Source organism: Odontomachus brunneus, unplaced genomic scaffold (assembly GCF_010583005.1).
Source record: "Odontomachus brunneus isolate Ranch 3 - 2012 unplaced genomic scaffold, Obru_v1 Obru_scaffold_009, whole genome shotgun sequence".
Taxonomy (NCBI): domain Eukaryota; kingdom Metazoa; phylum Arthropoda; class Insecta; order Hymenoptera; family Formicidae; genus Odontomachus; species Odontomachus brunneus.
In genome coordinates this window covers 3,635,615-3,655,562 of record NW_022639459.1, presented here as the reverse complement: position 1 = coordinate 3,655,562, position 19,948 = coordinate 3,635,615, and the positions used below count along the sequence as shown (strand labels likewise).

At 34.5% G+C, this 19,948-nt stretch overlaps 4 protein-coding genes across 6 annotated transcripts in view; 1 reads left to right on the top strand and 3 right to left on the bottom strand.

Moving 5' to 3' along the window:
- LOC116854152 overlaps positions 1 to 4,335 on the bottom strand; it is a 48,698-nt gene extending 44,363 nt beyond the window's left edge. The window contains exon 1 of the mRNA XM_032835785.1: positions 3,551 to 4,335. The gene's annotated coding sequence lies outside the window, so the exon portion shown is untranslated. The remainder of the gene's footprint in view (positions 1 to 3,550) is intronic.
- A 3,793-nt stretch (positions 4,336 to 8,128) lies between these two features.
- On the bottom strand, positions 8,129 to 10,384 carry LOC116840260. Its single transcript, XM_032806758.1, has 3 exons — positions 9,089 to 10,384; positions 8,451 to 8,537; positions 8,129 to 8,343 (listed from the first exon to the last, which is right to left on the bottom strand). The coding sequence occupies exons 1-3, from the start codon at positions 10,145 to 10,147 to the stop codon at positions 8,242 to 8,244; spliced, it is 1,248 nt and encodes a 415-aa protein (XP_032662649.1). The 5' UTR covers positions 10,148 to 10,384; the 3' UTR covers positions 8,129 to 8,241.
- Positions 10,385 to 13,226: 2,842 nt separating this feature from the next.
- On the top strand, positions 13,227 to 19,342 carry LOC116840214 (structural maintenance of chromosomes protein 5). Of its 3 annotated transcripts, XR_004377326.1 has the most exons (16): positions 13,227 to 13,282; positions 13,419 to 13,746; positions 13,826 to 14,164; positions 14,255 to 14,383; positions 14,479 to 14,686; positions 14,756 to 14,887; positions 14,971 to 15,495; positions 15,573 to 15,702; positions 15,772 to 16,018; positions 16,152 to 16,559; positions 16,919 to 17,146; positions 17,213 to 17,392; positions 17,468 to 17,563; positions 17,636 to 17,796; positions 18,186 to 18,523; positions 18,598 to 18,809. XR_004377326.1 is itself a non-coding variant. In XM_032806680.1 (15 exons), exons 1-14 carry the CDS (start codon positions 13,227 to 13,229, stop codon positions 17,783 to 17,785), a joined length of 3,156 nt encoding a protein of 1,051 aa, XP_032662571.1. In that variant the 3' UTR covers positions 17,786 to 17,796; positions 18,897 to 19,342. The 3 variants fall into 3 exon arrangements, 2 of the variants coding, with proteins under 2 accessions (XP_032662571.1, XP_032662570.1); XM_032806680.1 differs by lacking the exons at positions 18,186 to 18,523; positions 18,598 to 18,809 and adding an exon at positions 18,897 to 19,342; XM_032806679.1 differs by having other exon boundaries at positions 18,186 to 18,809.
- LOC116840216 (small lysine-rich protein 1) lies at positions 17,925 to 18,464 on the bottom strand. The gene has a single exon (XM_032806683.1). It carries the CDS (start codon positions 18,427 to 18,429, stop codon positions 18,151 to 18,153), a length of 279 nt encoding a protein of 92 aa, XP_032662574.1. The 5' UTR covers positions 18,430 to 18,464; the 3' UTR covers positions 17,925 to 18,150.
- Positions 19,343 to 19,948: the final 606 nt, after the last annotated feature.

Genomic DNA, 19,948 nt, shown 5'->3' with positions numbered 1-19,948 from the left:
ATATATATATATATATATATATATATATATATATATATATATATATATATATATATATTGAGCGCTCCACAAGAGATTGCGAAGGTTACGTCTGGAAAGGATGGCCTCTACGCCACAAGCATTCCATATTTGCCTTCTGTTTGAAAAAAAAATTAATGAAAAGTGACGTATGGTGGGGACTAACACGTAAATGTTTCACTGTACGATGAAAACACTTGTCAATGGACAATGGAAGGCGAATATAGCTGCACAGAAAAAAACTTATGGTTAGTCCACACATAAATCTAGTTGAGTTAACCATATTTATTATCGAATCTAGTTGACACCACCAGATTTATGTGTGAATCATACTGTTTTCTCCGTGCGTCCTTTACATTTTGAATAGAAGCGATGCTCAAAACGATGCTGGAAACTATAGCGTCTTTAACATTCACCAAAAGGATATAACTGTCATTTCTGACATATCTCAAGATTGCCGACAGCGTAGGGGATAAGACATTATGTTCAAGTCGGCCATTATCAAGCTTACATCAATAGATAATGTTATTTGAGAGTAACATCGTCAAATAGAAGATAGAATGCAATGATGGTTTGTCGGGAATAGTTTGAAATAGAACAGCAGCTGGAGTCAATGGTACGAAGCAGTCGCGTATTGTCGACCAGACTAGACGACTCATTGTCGCGTTCATAAATTCTCGTTAGTCTCTGCTAATCGTACAATAACTCAAAGATGCTATTACGTGGTCGAGCGCTTCTAACGGAAACATCACGTTTATCGTCACCAACTCTGGAAAGGTCGCTAACATACACCGGGAAATCTAACGCGAGATATCTAACGCGAAATTTCAACTCAATTCATTTCATGAATAATTATCAGTTTGAATATTGCACTTTACCATTTATAATGCTGAAATTTAAGGTTAAAATTAAAAAGTATTAAATACATGAAAAGTGATATTGTAATTTTTTTCTCATATAAACTCTTTTAAATTTTATTAAGTTTTTTTCAATTCTATTAAGTTTCTTAGTGCAAAAATAGAATAGACTGTCAGTGAAGTTTAACTTGTTAAAAAACATTGTAAATTTCGCTAGAAATAGTAACATAGTAACATTTTTAATAGCACATTTCAACGCTTAAAATATAAAAGTACATATGAAATTAAAGGAAAGTCAATTATTACAGAATGTCGATCTATTCCTAGGTTACAAGATCCTGTAGTAACTTGTCCTATAACATTCTTTTCGTATAATTCTTAATTTATTTATTCTAATTATTCGAACCACTTTGAATATACTGCTATGATTCATTTATCGGCTTTACAAGGAGGAACACAAAGTTATATCACCGATTATTTTACTGAAAGTGAGACTTAGTATTTTCGATATTGTACAGGACGAGCGATTGTTATTACATGTACACGAGTTAGACGGGTCACTTATTTATGACGAGAGACAGTGCCCCAACAATTCCGCAAAGTGCGCCAAATGCTTTACCCACATTTCTTGGCACGTCGTCTCAGTTCGGGATTGACGATATAAGACCCCCGACGACGTAAATATAGCACGAACCTGATTTTTGCTCCTTTGTCTATTTTACTGTTTACTTTTTCTGTTGATAACGACAATTCGTAAACAGAACACATTATTCTCCTGAGACATCGATCTACAAGTTCAATACGAGCGAGATTCGATGCAAACGATAAATTTACTTGTATCAGAGCAAAATAACGGACGGCATCTTTAAAGTCCTTCGATGCACTGAACGGAATCCAACGAACGGACGCAACGAACAGCGTTGAAGGAACATCATCGTTAAAAACATTACGTTCGAAAATAATCATAATTCGCAGTGCGTCAAAGTTCCTTCTGCGATAAATTTTAATTGCACACTGCGTAAAAAAGACGAAAATTGCATAAGCGTACGGTAATGCAGAGTGAATTTTAAGTGAACAAGATAGCGGAAGAAATAACGCCTTCCTGAATGTCAATATCGATTTCGTTATTTAGAACGAAACTGTAACGGGCACTTCCTCATGACGAAAGAAGCGCTGCTGAAAGTCGGTCATTGCATATAAGATAGGGTACAACACCCAATAATTGATATAATTAATTATTGACTCTCGAGAAAAACTAAAGTTTTTTCTTGCGATCAAATTGCACACACAGTTAAGCTTCTTGCCTGTATTTTAAAATTACATAATTATAATTACAACAACCAAAACAATTGTAATTAAAATTACAACAATTAAGATAAATACCCAGACACGTAATCTTGGACCTTCTTATTGTTTTAGTCTTTAAATAAAAATATTTAACGTTTCAATATAAAAAAATATATATACATATATTGTACATATGCATACACTAAAAGAAAAAAATAGTTGATCTAACTAAAATTATAGTTATTTTTAACTCTAACTATATTTTTGGTTGTTTTAACACGAAAATGGTAGCAATAGTATGTATATAAGCTTATAATTATCAACATTATAATAAAATTAAAATTAAGAAAAAATAAAAAAATTTTCTTGATTTTAATTTATAATAAATTTTTTATGTGATTATAATTATAAATATCAAACATTTTTTATCTCAGTGTGTATGTATTGAATAATATATTTATATAATATATACATATATATTTTATGTTGAAAATTTAATTAAAATATTTATATTTAAATATTTATATTTAATTAAAATATTTAATTAAATAAAATTTAATTTAAATATTTATATTTAAATATTTATATTTAAGATCAAAACAATAAGAAGATTCAGGATTAATTGTATTTTCGGGAATTAATATTTTTATCATATGATTCCAGAAGAAATCTTTACTGAAACTTAACTGAAACAGATGCCGCTGATTACAAGAAAAACCAAGTTTTTCTAGAGTCGAAGTAAAGTAAGTGTCGAAGAGACAATGGCTAATAATTGAATGTTTGCTATACACCAATTTGACTTACAATTAAATCGAGATGTCTGGCATAACGACACTTAATATCATTAGATACATCGGATTACGTGCATTGTTAACTATCAATAACGAATTGTTTGTTACAGAACCATTGGGGCCTATTCTTTTTAACTATATTAATGCTACACTTCTTTTTAACTATATTAATGCTACACTTCATTACGAATTAATGCTCACTACAAGCAATCCATTCTTTTAGCAGTAGAGAATATTTTTCTCTGTGCAGTAAGATGAAACTTACTAACAATCTATCCTACAAACATAATAAGAATGAAAACAGAGAATTTATACAAGGAAAGAATTATAATATTTTCTCCGTGTAAAGGCAAAAGGTGTCACCTAGTTTAGCTGAAAAAAATAAACCTAACGATGCACCAGCCCTGCATTGGTTAAACTCGGTTCTTCATTCTACACTACACCACTCAGTAAGCTTTTGGATTAGATTAATGCATATTTCCAAATCTGAATTCTAAAAGTACAAATTAATCGAGCAAGTCGGAGCTCACTGAGCGTTTAATGAGCGATGTTAATACTGAATGCGTCCATGGTATCAGCTCCTTAATTGCAACTTACTTTTTCAAGCGGAAATGAATTTCAAGAAACTCCCTCGTACGTCCGGAAGCTCTTTCTCTCCCTTTCCTCCTCCACTCTCTTTCTCTCTCTCTCTCTTTCTCATGCGAGAATTGAAATCACTGCATCTCACGCGCCGATTACGTGTCTAGTTGTTTATATCCCAGACGATGTCGTGTTCTTTACTGCGAATTCGAATGAAGCCGATGGAGCAGCGACAGCATTAAAGATCCGCGGGCAAGGCCGCGTTTTTGCATTGATTATCGGGCCGCGCGGTACTCGCTCGCAAAGTTCATATCCGCCTGAACTTCATATGACACGTTGCTTCTCGCGCTTCATCTAATCGACACAATTCGCTTGCGATTTCGTTAATTAACGTAGAAATCGTTCACTCGTACGCGCACACGCGCGCGTGCACAAAACGCAATTTCAAACCGTTTCGATCCAGCACTCACGGGTTCTCGCAAGTTCCTCCAACGGGATTGGAGCCACACTCCCTGTTTTTTCTTTCTCTTTTATTTACGCTTGCGTTTTTTTCCTTATTTATTATAATTTTTTTGCTTTAATTTAACCGCCGCGTTTCCCCGCACTCGAAGTCCTTCAGTTTTCTGTCACTAACAACGAAAATTGTAATCGCGCTCCGGTAATATCACTCTTCTGTGATTCGCGAGAAGTCGCGACGGACGGCGCGTGAGAATACACCTTCCTACGTTCACTCGGCGCGGCGGTCGGCGCAACACTGACAATATTGCGTATCGGTACTGCAAACGAGGCGCCGCGGCCGCGATGAGACAGGCGCGCGAAATCGCCGCGGTCGCCTACGCGCGCGCCGCGTGATGCACCGTTTGTGTCTCTCTCTCCGCGTGTCGCCAAAATTAGACAAAAGCATGGTTAACTTGGACGCGTCTGAAAGAATCGCGACGCGTATAAACGCAAAGAAAGAATTCGCACCTTGGCAGTAAAACAGAAAGCAATGAGGCGGGAGCCAATCGGAACTCGCGCTGGTGGTCAGAGGTGGTAGTCAACAGTTTTTGCTTTTCCATCAGCGCGAGTTCTGATTGGCTTTCTGTTTCCTACTTTTCTGCCAAGGTGTGAATCCTGGTAATACGTGGGATCACGTCGTACGCGCGGACATCATCGTCGCGTAACACGCGATCTGTGTGTACGTGTGTAATTGCGATTGTGCGATTGTGGACAAGCAGACGCTATCGTGTTTTTTAATTCTAAAGTTGCACGAATAACTTCCTAAAGGATTACTTAAGAGTTCAAGATATAAATACATGAAGAGCAAATGTGAGAAATTGTATTATTCTCTTTTCCAATAAATATAATAAAGAAAGAATAAGATTGTTCAGAAGAATGTGAATAGTCAAGAATGTCGGGATAATCTCAAGAATTATAAGAATATTAGGACAAAATTTAAGTTACTGATCAAATTAATGGAAAGCTATGGAATTTTCTAATCAAAATAAACAGAATCTAAGGAAATAAATATAGAGCTATTATTTGAAAAACGAACAGAAATTAGACTAACAACTATACTAGACTAACAAGTTGCTCTATGATCTTAAAGTTCCAGTAGGAAAATCTACGGCATGATAGCTCGCGCGTCTAATTTCCAAAAAGAAAAAAGTGAATAACTTTTACTCATACTGAAAAAAGTGAATAACTTTTACTCATACTGAAAAAAGTGAATAACTTTTACTCATACTGGAAAACTTAAATCACTACAAAAAGTCACTAAAAATTAGAAATGCCTTAATATCTGTATTTTCTATATAAAAACATAAAAACACGATAATGTTGAATAAGATATTTTTACTGTAACATTACATTTTTATAGTTTATTTATTTTATATTTACATTATTTTATATTATTTCTAACTTTTTTAAGCTCTTTTATTTCATTTTTTTTTTTTTGGTATACATGAATAAAAGTTACTTATTTTAGAATTAAGTGTAAAATTTATTTGTCACTGCAGATCCAACTATTTATCTTGCAATCATTAATTTTTCGGCAAATTCTCTCAGTTGTCAAATTGACAACCGAGATAATTTGACAAATTCTGTCAGTTCTCTATCAACGAAGGCCTCGGTAAACATCATCATGTTTCTCATCTTCATCAGTATGAAATATTGTCAAAGTAAAAGTGGATATTAGTATGGAAAAGAAACTTGCGACATTCACAAATGAGACAGTTATTTGCTCCTACTTAGATTTATCGGAGTGTTGGTTCTCAAACAGAGCCGCGCATGACACTTGAGTAATCCTTGTAATCGGTTTCGTCAACGGACTATCCGCAGTAACTATAAAAAGAAAAAAAGAAATTATACCGTTTGATTGACCATTTCATTACGTAACGCGGCGCGAACCGCTCTATGTATTTTGCACTCGTCAATATCATTCAGCATTTTTAACAAATTTAATTAACTCATTGATGTTCCATATTTTGCTGCGCATCGTTCTTTCTATATTTAACGACGGCGGAGTGTATTTTTATCCGCCGCGTATTTTTATCGTCGTGATATTGCACAATTGCGCTGCTATCCAGATCGCCAAAGTATATCCGTCTGGATCTGAACCGCTGCCCAGCGCGAGATTTACGACGTGAAACGAATAGCTGGGCATAATTTAACCAATCGATACTCAAGCTGTCTTCGATTGCTCGTTTATCCTTTCAATATTCCACGGTATTTCACGCTCCATTTTCACCTTTGAATATCCATATCGCACGCGGTTAACATATTTTCACCCGCCCGCCAACTACGAACTGATCTTCGTCACTTTCTTTCTAGTCTTTCCCCAAATTTTTTTCCATTAACTTTTTTAAGATATGAACAATATACCTTAAGATCCTTCTCTATTATTTATTTTATTAGTCATACTGAAATAGATATCACTGTTTTCTTGTAAGAGATATTACTCGAGTAAAAATTATTCATCCTTGATTATACCACGCTGACAAAAAATACTTAAATATTTATTTGTGAGAAATAAAGTTTATTTTTGTGAAATATAGAGTTTATTTATGTGAATAAACTTTACATCTTACAAATAAATTTTTGTGAGATATAAAGTTTATTTTACTAAAATTATTATTATTATTGACACAGAAATTATTATTATTTCCTATATTATATATATATATCATTATTATTATTATTATTTCCTATATTATATATATATTGTTATTATTATTATTATTTTTATGAAATAAACTTTTATTCCACAAATAAATTTCTATATATTTTTTTCAATGTATTATATTTCGAATGTATATTTTTTTCAACTACGATTAAGAAATCTAGAATTATTTTGTGAGGGAGATTACAACGAGATCGTGTTCATTAACACGTTTAGCCTTTTGGCCTAAATTAACATTTGTATCTATATATGGATATTATCGCGCAGTAGAACGTTAACCTTGGCAACAATAGAGCGGTCCTATTCGGTCCGCACTCCGCATGTCTCCGCATTATATGAAAACATTTTCGAGGTCACAACAGGCGAATTGCTATTAAATAATATAAGCGTTGCAGCGGTTCATTATTGCTGCACATACGTAATATCATAAAGTATTTGTTATTCTATGCGTAATTACTATCTTCGTGAACTCATTTTGTTATTGTCCACTATAATCGGCAACCAATTGCCACGGCATCGAAGACAACATCTCTATCTCCCCTTACAAGCGCGAGATAATCAATTCTGAATCGTCTGAGCGAAGAGCTGATAAGTCTCCATCGCCTTGAAATGTAAAAACAATCGATAACTTCGAAGAGCAGGACTTAGAGAACTTAGAGTCACTTCGCTTTCATGGATCACTCGATCTTATCTGATGATAAGGAACAGATCCTATAACAATAACAAAGAAAAAAGTGGGAAAGTTCGTTAATTCGTTGGTGACACTTTGGAAATTTATCTATCTGCCGACACGCATCTGGCGTCAACCCACGAGACGGTCCGTTCGCAGCGCAAAGTGTTGAAATGTAACTCTCATGCCTAACGATTGCGCTTATCGCTGAGTTTCCGTGCTGCTATCATACCAATGGCGTCAATGAATTGAAAGTTTTACTATTTTTTTTTATTCATATCTGGGTTAAATATAATTTGCACTTCTTCAGCAATATGGGGCACGCACATACATACACACACACGCTCGCAATATATTATCTGAGGTGGTTTGAAATATTTAATAAAGATTACGCGTTAAATTTTCGCGCATGTCGAAAATAAATTTCAGATTATACTCTTATAGCGGCATTTGCGTTTGTTTTAATTTCAAAAGTGAAGGCAATAAGAAATGTATGTTATCTCTAATGAGCATTAAAGGTGATATTTATCAGAAATACATTTATTATATCTCACATATACATATAGTGCATCTAATTAAATAAGGTTAATATATTAAATGTTACATTTGGAAATATTAAATATTAAAAGTTATATTTTTATTTGTACTTGGTGTTAATATATAATGTCTATAAAAGTGTGTTTTCTCATACTTATAAGAAATATCGCAGTTTCTATCTATTAACGATCACACATACACACACAGGCAATATATATATATTTTTTTTACCAAATTTTTTTTTAATATTAATAACATATTAGTTCGATGATATATCGTTTAATTTAATTAGATTTAATTTAATTAACGTTTAGTTTCTTAGGAGTCTACAGAGTTTCTTAATTATAATACTGTAACATTTGATGACGAGTTTTTGTCGCAAGCATGCGCCGTGACCAAGAACTGTATTAAGATCAACAGGTACGTGGTAATGCTTCCCACTATCTGCAAAAAGAATAGCGCGGGATTAAGATTACGTAGTCGCGTAATATACTCGGGAATAAACACGTTTGCTTAACAAATTCGCGAATGAGGCTGTAACTGTGGCTTACCGCGGTGAGAAGTGTCGCGTCCACAGTGAGACCTTTCGCGGAGAATGTATTTTCACGATGCAGTATTTGCAAGGAGAACAGCTGCAACTGCAGACACACGCAGAACAATCAGATGCGGAACCGAAAAAGTCGACATTCACGCATGGAAAATAAATCACAGGTTGTGCAACTAGATAGGGACCAGATGTCAATCCGGCGACGTGATATCTCTGTTACTGCAACCGGATGCATTTGTCCAAAGATTTGACAAAATATTGACTTTTTTGCATAGTTTACGTTGTATTGGTTGTACAGAATTGCAAATGCTTGCACACAATGAAAGTATGTGCAAAAATAAATGGTATTTGGTTGCAACAACTGAGAACAATTGACTAAGTAAAACTTCCCACACGAATCTTCCTGTTCCTACAACTGAATTTTTTATCTGCTCCTTATTTTTATCAGATATAACGGAAAACTCAGTTACGTTAACGAACGGAAGAATCGCAGCACAAAGAATTTTTCTCAATACAATATTTCCTTATAATGACGTCAATAACGTCAATACAGTTTTAATGACGCATTAGTGACGTCTCTAATGTAAAAAATACGTCATTCTGTTACTTAGATCGTAAAGATATAAATTAACATTTCGCTACCTCGTCCTTGATCTGCTTGTCGCTGGTGCTAATGAGTACGTCATGCACGGTGGTACCGATCTCCGCAGCCTGATCCTTACCGGTCTCGCAGGCCCATACCATCAGCGCCATTTTTATAGAATAATACGCTACGGACATGATGAAGTACGAGTACCAGATTCGTTTCTCCGGGTCTATAGCGGGTTTCCCCTGCCATTGCAGTATGTAGAAGTACAGACTGAAAGTGACCTCACCGAAGGTCATGACCACGGTGGCGAGGAGCTGCAGACTGAAGGTCGAGTTGAGCATTTGCACCGTGTCGCTGACCATCAGATGTCTTTTCTTCAGGGCCTTGAGTTCCATCAACAGAAATGGATTTCTCTGTTCATGATAGATCCTCCTGAGTAGATGCGGCTCGTCGTTCATCACGAGCTCCCGCAAGTTCGCCAGATTGTCATTGATCCGCTTGAAACAGGCTTTCAGTACGCACACGCAATTCATGTACAACATGTCGATCTGAAACACCAGTAGGGTGATGTACAACATGTACACCTTCGCCAAGGCTTGATAAACATTCGACGAGTAAACATTCGGCGCCTGGATGAGCAGGAAGAAAAAGCCGAAGATATCCTTGGCGTGGATCAGCCAAGACAGCTTGTGATACGACTCTGGCGGTAGTTTCGACGAGATATCCTGAAGTGCCTGAAGGAAACGCATTCGTTGGCCAGTCATGACGTACGTGACGATTGCCATGATGCCGCCGAGGATGAAGTAGCAATTACCTTGAAGAGAGCTAGGCACGTTCTCGTACTTTAACGTTGTGGCGATGTCGGTCTGATATAACACTACTAGTCCGTAGCCGCAGAAGATCATGAAAACGACGGTGGACAGGATGTAGCGCGCTTTGGAGCCCAAGAAGGCCGATGCATTGATCTTGTATGGAAATATGCCGATTACACGGCAGAATGTGAAGCAAGGATACATTAAAGATTGAAAGTCCGTGGCGTGGAACAGCCGCCATCGCTGCTGCGCTTTGCTCTTGGACCGCGGCAGCTTCTTCGTCGACAGCGGACGGAACATAATCAATACAGGATCAGAGGAGAACAAGATCACCTAATCCGTAGACCATAGTCCGATAAAAGCCAAAAAAAGGAAGAGAAGAACGATCAACGAGCTGAGTCGAACGCGATCCACATAATCGTCGCGATTCAGCGCTGAAGTGAGCTCTTCCTGCGAGTTTCGCTCTCAAGTTCGCTCCGTCACGACGGACTGGTGAACCGTCATGGGTGTTCTCGTGCGGTAGTCCACCTGCTCACGGCGAGTTTAAAACTGCGAGGTGTACCGGTGTCGAACCGCGAGGCAGGACACAGGGATCATTTGTTAGCCGTGAAGTAACCATGGCGCTCTTCGATCGGCCCTTGTCACCCCTGGGATGCAGCGCATAACGTAATGACATGTAATTGCTGTGACATATGACCCATCATCTTGCGCATCTAGATCACGCGAGACAGAATCGTATGTGCATACGACGCGTGGCAAGAGGACGCATCGGCTGCGCAGTATCCCGTCAGTAGCTCTCAAAGGCCGCGTTCAGCGAGCACAACGCTTGAGTGATTGACTGTTGGAAGATAGATGCCATTGACAGATCTAACAGCATACGATTCTAGATTACAGATTATTTTTTAACGACTGTACAATCACGGATACAGAAAGATTGCCCGTTCTTTTTTGTAAATTTAAGAACATATTCTGTCTTGTGCCCCATGAGAGAATTCTTCTATTAGAAAGCAACTTCTTCCAGTAAATAAGAGGAGATACATTCCTAAACTCACAACAAAAGACGAACAACTTTTTTGTCCGCGATTGTAAAACCGTGGTATTTTCTGAACGCAGCCAAAGGTCCGCATTCTGAGTGCTTTTATGGTCAAAAAGTCTGAAGTCTATAACTGTACGACCTAATGATCCTGTTCGATCTTGTTCTTATAATTAAAAAAAAAAAATACGTACGTTATTTTACATTTAATTTTCCTTTTTCCTTTTTTCTATTGAAAATATTGTCTCTGTAAATAATAGATTGATTTTTATTTTTAATAAATTAGTGCAAATCTGTCGGAAATTGTCGAGCCAAGCTCGATTCGTGAGTAGTATCGTACGCTGAAGTATCGTCGAGTTGCGCTCAGCCGGTTTTGAGAAACACTGATATAGATCGGCGTGAAAGGCATATGCGTAACAAATATAATGTCGATAAACCGAGTCATGATGCAAGGACAATGCTATTATCTAGATTAGAATTAATCGACATATTTCCCTGTCTGATGAAATTGTTAACGGACACGTACGTGGCGATACCCCGCGTGGACAACAAATTACTTCGAGGTGGCAGTCTTTTGTATTTTAACGACAATAAGGAGTGTGGGGTACAAATGACACAGACGTTATCATTACGATAATGTGTTGGTCACATTACGTCTCACCAAAAATTCATTAAATTTTCGCTGATGAATGAGACTACGCACTTCGCAGATATTTCTTTGACAAACCACGTTTCAGCTAGTTAAACATCCAATCCACTTTGAGTATGATTGCGTTCTTATATACCCAGCGAAGAATTGGAAGAAGGAACGAAGGATAGGTAAGAATAAATAGACTGGAGTATTGGACAAGATCGATAAAAAGAAAAGAGGGAAACCTCAAAAAATATTTGACAAACTCTAAGTAATCGCATTTGATAAGAATTTTCCCAATACTTATCGCTTCTATTTTCATTTATGGACTCTCTGATCAATTTAGAGTTGACCTTTTTCTAATAAAATAATAAATAGATAGATAGAAATTGTTTATATAGAGGAGATTCACAGACGAAAGGAAAGATATTTCTTCCAAATCGATACAGGATTTCTGCAAATAACTTATTTTATTTCTTAGTCTCCTCGTCCGACTTTTGTACTCAATATTTTATTATAAAGTACTCATATATCACGTTGTAAGTCTAATAAATATTAATTTTTTCACACTTGGTATTTTTATCACTAGTTTTTGTTTTCTCGATATGTAGATGTAAATAATGCACGATGGAAATGCAATCATCAATTTTTTAACACTTCTTTTATGTATGAATTTTTGCGATGAAGCATGATTATTGCCATGCACTCTGCAAAAGAAAAGGGCACATTAAATGTGCAATTAAGCATATTTATTCGACGTTAATAAAAATCGAGAAGCTCTATTCGAGTATACAAACAGACATTCTCGGCGTATGTCGTCGCTTATTTGACGTGCGTTACCTATAATGAATAAACCATGCATAACATTTTTATAGCCGTAATACTTCTTGACATCTGCTGCAAACATGTTTTAGATATACACGCATTTTTATGTATAGTACTCCATAAAATAACATGTTTGCGCATAACAGAATATTTATGCATAAGAGATACCTAAATGTACGGCTCGTAATGCGTAGACGGACAAGAATGTGATTTTTTTATAGATCACTTAGAAAATATTCAAATATATCTACATAATCTTAAAGTTGTTAGCTAATGAGATACAACAGTTGGGATACAACAGTGTGAATGGCAAGTGAATGGCATTGTGAATATTTTTAGATCGAAGTAATTGTCAAGTTGCGGTATAGTTTATACGTTTGAAAATGTCACGCACAGGAGAGCTAAATCAATATTTTTTTAGACATTCCAAAATACACGGAATTATAAACGTTTATTGAAGATGAAAGTTTGATATAAATAATTTTCTCTCTCCTACAGAGATATTAAAATATTATATTAAATTCTTATTTTTGAACACACACACACACACACACACACACACTCTACAAACGCTACACTGAAACTGCGTTCCGTGTAGAAAACGTGGCCATCTGTAAACATTAACCTGCAATCATAGCTACTCACTAGATGTCTCTTGCTGTTTTGGCGGCATCACTGAACTCTAAATAGTTTAGTAGTCGTTATGTGTTGCGTGGTCGTATATGTTTGTAAAATTTATAAAAGAGAAAAGGAGAAAACTCTTATTTTGTTTTTTAATAACACTTCTATTGTTATTGGCAAACATCATTTGTTGTATTCGATGTATTCAATATGATTCAGTAGCATTTATATTTGATACCGTGTAACGATATTACACTTAACCTATCACAATGAATAATAATATCGAAATAGGAATTATTACCTATATATATTTGGAGAATTTTGTGTGAGTAAAAATATCAATCAATATCTGATATTATGATTCATCCAAAGGATGGGCTATATACATATCTTATCACATAACCTATAATTTTGTTCATACAGTTTTTTTTTTTTTTTAAATCTCTTTTTAAACCTTGCAGCACTTATGATAAAGTTACAATAAAGCCTGGCAGATATCTCAATGTCATTATTGGACCTAATGGTTCTGGCAAGTCCACAATTGTCGCTGCTATAGTTCTCGGTTTAGGTGGTAAGCCCACTATTATTGGAAGGGCATCTCATATAGGAGAATATGTCAAATATGGATGTGAATCAGCAAAAATAGAAATTCATCTAAAGTCTGGTAAAAAGCAAAATCGTATGATAACCAGAATGTTTACTAAGCATGGGAAGTCTACATGGATGATTGACAATGCACAATCAAATATAAAGGCTGTGCAACAGTTAACAGCTAATTTTAATATTCAGGTACATGTTGTCATATGTATCTGTGTACAATTTTTATATCACATGTATCTTCTAATAATAATTGCTTCTTTTTTTGAAGGTTGATAATTTTTGTCAATTTCTGCCACAAGACAGAGTGCAAGATTTCTCAAAAATGGATGCTCAAACATTGTTGGAGAATACAGAAAGATCTGTTGGTGATCCGATACTCTTTAAGTATCACCAACAGTTAAAGGAATACAGAGATACTTTCAAAGAACTGGAACTTGAAATAAAAAATAAGAAACGACTACTAGAATCTAAAACTCAAACACGTGATGCAATGAAAGAAACAGTCAGTACAATAAAAGAAAGAAAGATGATAAAAAAAAAGATTACAGCATTGAAACAAAAGAGGGCTTGGATATTGTATGACCAAGCACGTAGAAAGTTAGTGGAGGTATGCAAAAATAATATCAAATTTTACTAATATTTTATGTTGTTTATATACTATTAAAATTGATTTCTTTTTCTTTATTATGGTTAATAGTCCAAGAAAAAAAGAGACAATGCTGTAAGGGATATGCAAGCAGTAGAAACTTTGTTAGAACCAATAAAGAACAAGATTAAAAAGATAACATCTGATATACAAAGCTTAAAAAAGTCTCTAAATGATCATGTAAGTATAAAAAAGAAAATAAGGCTCTAAAAATATTATTTGATAATTTTATAGTAGATTATTTGAACAGTTTATAATATGTTGTATAATTTTAGAACAACAAAGTTAACATTAAAAATAAGCAATTAAGAAATATCATGAATGAGATTCTCAGCATTGAAACCAAAATTAAAGATGCTGAAAGTGCATGTTTACGTCGAATTCAAGTGGAACAGACTCGAGATCAAGATATTAATCTCCGACAACAGAAAAAGTGCAAACTTGAGAATGACTTATCCCTTATGATTAATGAGATTGGATCAGGTTTGTAAACTGACTACTATTTATAGTAGTAATATATATTAATGCATTATAATGTATCATATATTTCAGAGGAAAACTTAAAGAAGCTAGTGGAAAATACAACACATCATATGGAAGAACACAAAGTTACAATTAATAAGCTCAATGGTGAAAATATAGCATTGAGAAATAGAGACGACATTCTCAATCGTGATGTTAAAGGTATATTTGACATACAAATTGAGATATTATACTATTTTAAATTAGTCTATTAGCTATTCAATTGATTGAAATTATGATTACAGCTTTACAAGCAGAACATCAATCCCTAAATATCGAAGCAAAACGTTTAGCACTCTTAAGACAAAATAGTATAGATACATATAAAGGTGTACTTTGGTTAAGAGAGAATCTTGATAAATTTTCGGCACCAGTGCACGAACCCATGTTGCTCAACGTTAATGTAAAAGACGCCTTTTATGCCAAATATTTAGAAAACGTGATACCGCTTCGAGATTTAATTGCGTTCACTTGTGAAAACAAGCAGGACATGAATTTGCTAATAAGATATTTGAGAGAACAACAGAAACTACAAGTTAACGTGGTTCATTCCGATCCTATGAAGAGAGTTGCTACGCAACCAATTATACCGATAGAAGATATTCAGAAATTTGGCTTTAAACATTACTTAGCATCACTTATTGAAGCACCACCTACTATAGTGAAATATTTGGTTTCAATGTACAACTTACATAACATTCCTGTCGGGACCAATGTAGTCGAGGATAACATAGAAAATATACCTCGTAATATAAACTGTTATTTTAGCGGTTAGTATCATCTTTTATATCGATATTGAAAAATATTTTAAATTAATTTTTATTTAAAGATTAAATGATTTTTGCAGAAAACAACGTTTATTTTGTCAGTACATCTAAATATACTCACGCAACATCCACCAGAATATCACAAGTTTCTGGAAATGAAACACTATCAATTGTTCTAGATAAAAAGAAGCTACAAATGCTTGAAAAAAAGTATATTATATGGACAAAAGATACTAATAATAAAAAAAGAACTTGTACTTATTAAAAAATATGTTTCAGATTGCAGCTTTTGCAAGAAACGAAGAATACAATTGCCAGGAACATTAAAGAAAAAGAAGACAGGATATGTGAGGAAAACAATGAATTAGAGAAATATCGATCCGAGAGAAATAAATATCAACAAAATATTCAGCAAATTGAAGCGTTAAAAGGAAGAATACGTATGGCTGAAAGCAGTATTAAAAAAATGGAGATGGAACGGAAGAGTATTGATGATATAAAAGAAGAATGCACCAAAGAAATTAAGGTTATTTATTTAATATAACACACGCGCGCGCATACATATATATATAATCCTAAAAATTTGTGTTTAGCTGTTTGCTTAGAACTTTGTGTATATTTGAAGGATACACATTTACATTTAATAAATTTTTTCACAGACTATAATAAAGAAACAACTAAACATGTACAAAGAATATAATGCAGTTCTGAGAGAATGTTTCGATTGTGTCATGGGCAACGAAGAAATCAAATTTGCATTATCATTATTACAACGAACTTTAACGACCAAAGAAAGTAATGCAGCGAATTTAAACGATACATACAGAGAGGCAGAGAAAATATATAAACAACACGATGAGGAATTCCAGCCGTTAAAAAGAAACGCTGAGAGTTTATATAGCGAAGCGTTACAAACTACAAATAATATAAGTCCACAGGATTCGGCGTTCAAGCCTCTAAATAAAGTCTTTGAAAAATTACCAGCTACCATAATCGATATAAATAATGAGTTGGATGTTGCCAATGCAAAAGTTTTCTGTATGGCAAAAAACGTAGATGCGGAAAATGTAAGTGTAACAATAGAAGATATAATTCTTCACGTATTATAACATGTAAATTATTGTATTTTTATTTCTAAAACTTCTATTTTTAGGCCGATAAGAGTCAGTCGCGGAATATTTAACATTTGAACTAACTACGGGAGGACAAAATCATTTGTCAGTGTAAAACGCACATATAGGAGGATTTTATCCGAAAATCCGTCTATATGCGTGTTTTACATTGTTAAACAATTTTATTCTCCCATAAAGAGAGAGAGTTTAAATTATTGCGTTATTCCCGATAACTCTTCTATTGTCCCATTATATGCTTAGTTGAATACCTAGAAAATCTGTAAATATTTATGTTTCCTTTCTTATATTTTTAGGTAATGCGTGAATACGAACAAATAATAAATAATATTCACTCTTTGACTGAGTTTGTCGAAACAAGAACTACCAAAATAAACAATATGACCGATAAGATTGCAGAATTAAAAGAAAAGTGGTTACAACCATTGGAGGAGCTGGTCGAGAGAATAAACTCAAATTTTAGTTCTTATTTTTCCGCGATGGATTGTGCTGGTGAAGTTACACTGTCGCGTGCCGAAGACATCGTAAGTATATACACGTGTGTATATAAAAGTTGTTCCACCAATCTTAATAGTCAAATATATTTCCAGATGGACTTTGATAAGTATGGTCTGAAGATTCGAGTAAAATTCCGAGATGCCGATGAATTGCAAGAATTAACAAGGCATTTTCAGAGCGGCGGAGAAAGAACTGTGACCACTGCCATTTATATGATCGCGTTGCAAGAATTATCGCGCGTGCCATTTCGCTGTGTGGATGAAATCAATCAGGTTCGTTGTTCATTATCGATAACAAAAAAATACATTTTATCTGACTAAACATTAAACTGATAATGATTTTGTCAGGGTATGGATGCAATAAATGAAAAACGTATTTTTGATTTCCTCGTTAAAATGACAGGAAAGCGAGGTAGTTCCCAATATTTCCTGCTTACGCCAAAAGTAAGTTTGTTACAACGATGTAGCAAAAATATATAATGACGTTAATTCCTATTAATCATGTTATTTTAACAGCTTCTACCTGATTTAACGTATACCGAGACGGTGACTGTGCACTGTGTCTATAATGGACCAGCTATTGATGCGACCGATGGAGATTTTAAATTTGATACGGAAGCTTACTGCAATCAACTTGCATCGCGAACGGATCAACAGGAGGAATGAAGTGGTTTCGTGTAAGAAAGCAGTATTTTGTTTTTTTATTGTATATATACGTACACAAAAAAAAAATATATATATATATATATTAACATATATTAATCGTTTGAAAACAGAACTGAAACATTTTTTATTTTTTTTGACGTACGTTTAAAGAGGTTTAAAAAAAACATGATACATTTGTAAGACATAAAACGTACAAGTCAATATGAAAAAGTACATGTTTTCATCTTACTAATAATAATAATATAAAATTTTACATACAAAATGTCATGAGATATAATTGTTTTTCTATATAAACTAATAATAATACTATAAGTTTCTCTTTCGCATAAGAATCGATATTTTTAGATACTTGAATGAGTATCTATTTATTTCTTTCTCTTTCCCTTCTTTTTTTTCTGAGCATCCGGCCATGGAAAACCTCGACACTTCAGCACGTCCATGATGTTGTGACACGTGTAATAGGCGTTCTCCATCATTTCCTCGTTGAAAATATCCATAGCGAACCGTGCTTTTCCTCCGCTTCTTCTCGATTTCTTCGAGCCTTTAGACTTGCCGCCATTGCCACCTTTAGCGCCTTTTCCATTATTTTTTCCGTTAGTCTTTGCGCCAGCGCCTTTTTTCTTGCCCTTGCCACGCGTTGTCATTGTTGACGATTATTCCATTAATACCTTAAGATCGCCGAGTCACTAAAAAATGTATTGTAGCTTATTGACAGCGAGAAGAGTCATATTTTTTAAAGTATGTATACATATATATAATTGTGTTTGTTATTTACCGCGACGCTCAAACTTGATTAGTTACTTTCTCTGTAGCGCAGGCGATTCTTGTCGCATTCTCGTGAACAGCCAGTCTTTAACCAAAATAAATAGCTCGCGTTGCTGTGTCAACTTGTAACACCCGTTACTATAGTTTCAGTTATATCATGAGATAACGTGAACTCATTGATCGTGCAACCCCTTAGAGTTAGTAAACACCAACATCGATAATTTATCTATACTTCTTCTTAAATATATTTTTAATTAAATATTCTTACTTTTCATTATACAAAAAATTATTTTATTTATACAAGTACGAAATCTTGACTTTTACGTAAACTTTACGATTTTTTCAGTGAGATCAGTAAAAGTTATGTTTATCTATTTCATCTACATCGGAGAAACGAGGATGATTAAATGCGTCATCGAAATACGGGATCATTTCCAATTTACAACAATTTTACGTAGGCAAAGGGTAAACTTGTGAGAAAAACTTGGTCGAAAGAAGACTGATGTCAAAAGTTGGATTTACAAGCAAAGAATAAATTTTCATTAATTTGAGTATTACTACTTAATTATATATAAAAGAATACATAATTAGCGTTTTATTTGATTTTTGTAGTGCGATAACTTTTAATCGACATGTTTTCGTGCAATTTTGGCCTTGACTGCTAACCATTAACCGATGGACCTCAAACAAAAATTAGAGTAAACAAAAATCAGTGTATGTGTTCGCGTCACTTTATGATTATCTATCAAAAAATTTTCGAACTCATTGTAATAAATATTGTAAACACGCACGTTTATACTTCACGTTTATACGTTTAAACATTACGGTGTGTTCAATCCACAAAATACACATCCAATTCAGATGAAATATGTGTGGTCTGTTTGAAAGATCGATAACGATAGTATCGTTATCGTTTCGCAAGTATAGCACGATGGAAAAGCTGCGCAATGAATGACATATCATGCTAGTAACATTGTCGTTAGGAGAAATTACAGGATAGGTCTGTGGTAGCTGGATTCTGTAATTCGTTAACTGTCATTCACGACAGTATCACTAAAACTATATATCTATATACTATGCGTTTTTTCAGCATATGTTATGCCTACGTTAACGACAACTCGTTAACAACAGTTACAGAATCCAGCTATTAATAGAGTTTTATAGCAGAGAAAACGAGAGCAGTTATGGACTTGATTTAGCTGGTCTGGTATATGATAAGTCACTATACAAACGTGCACATAACTACGTAGCCATGCGCACGAATTTCCTCGGTGGGTAACAAGTAGTGTCCATAATTTTTAGTTCTGTTCCATGCTATATGCATGGATGACGTAAGTTTATTTTAAAACAAATAAAACCAGACATGATTTGACTGTTAATTAGCTTATATACTTACGT

Coding starts and splice junctions, on each gene's coding strand:
- LOC116840216 (XM_032806683.1), bottom strand. CDS start 18,429: ATGACAACGCGTGGCAAGGGCAAGAAAAAAGGCGCTGGCGCAAAGACT.
- LOC116840214 (XM_032806680.1), top strand. CDS start 13,227: ATGAATAATAATATCGAAATAGGAATTATTACCTATATATATTTGGAG. Junction 14,888..14,970: donor TCTCAATCGTGATGTTAAAG/GTATATTTGACA, acceptor TTATGATTACAG/CTTTACAAGCAGAACATCAA. Junction 15,496..15,572: donor TATAAACTGTTATTTTAGCG/GTTAGTATCATC, acceptor TGATTTTTGCAG/AAAACAACGTTTATTTTGTC.
- LOC116840260 (XM_032806758.1), bottom strand. CDS start 10,147: ATGTTCCGTCCGCTGTCGACGAAGAAGCTGCCGCGGTCCAAGAGCAAA. Junction 8,538..9,088: donor ACAAGCAGATCAAGGACGAG/GTAGCGAAATGT, acceptor GTGTGTCTGCAG/TTGCAGCTGTTCTCCTTGCA. Junction 8,344..8,450: donor ACGCGACACTTCTCACCGCG/GTAAGCCACAGT, acceptor TTCTTTTTGCAG/ATAGTGGGAAGCATTACCAC.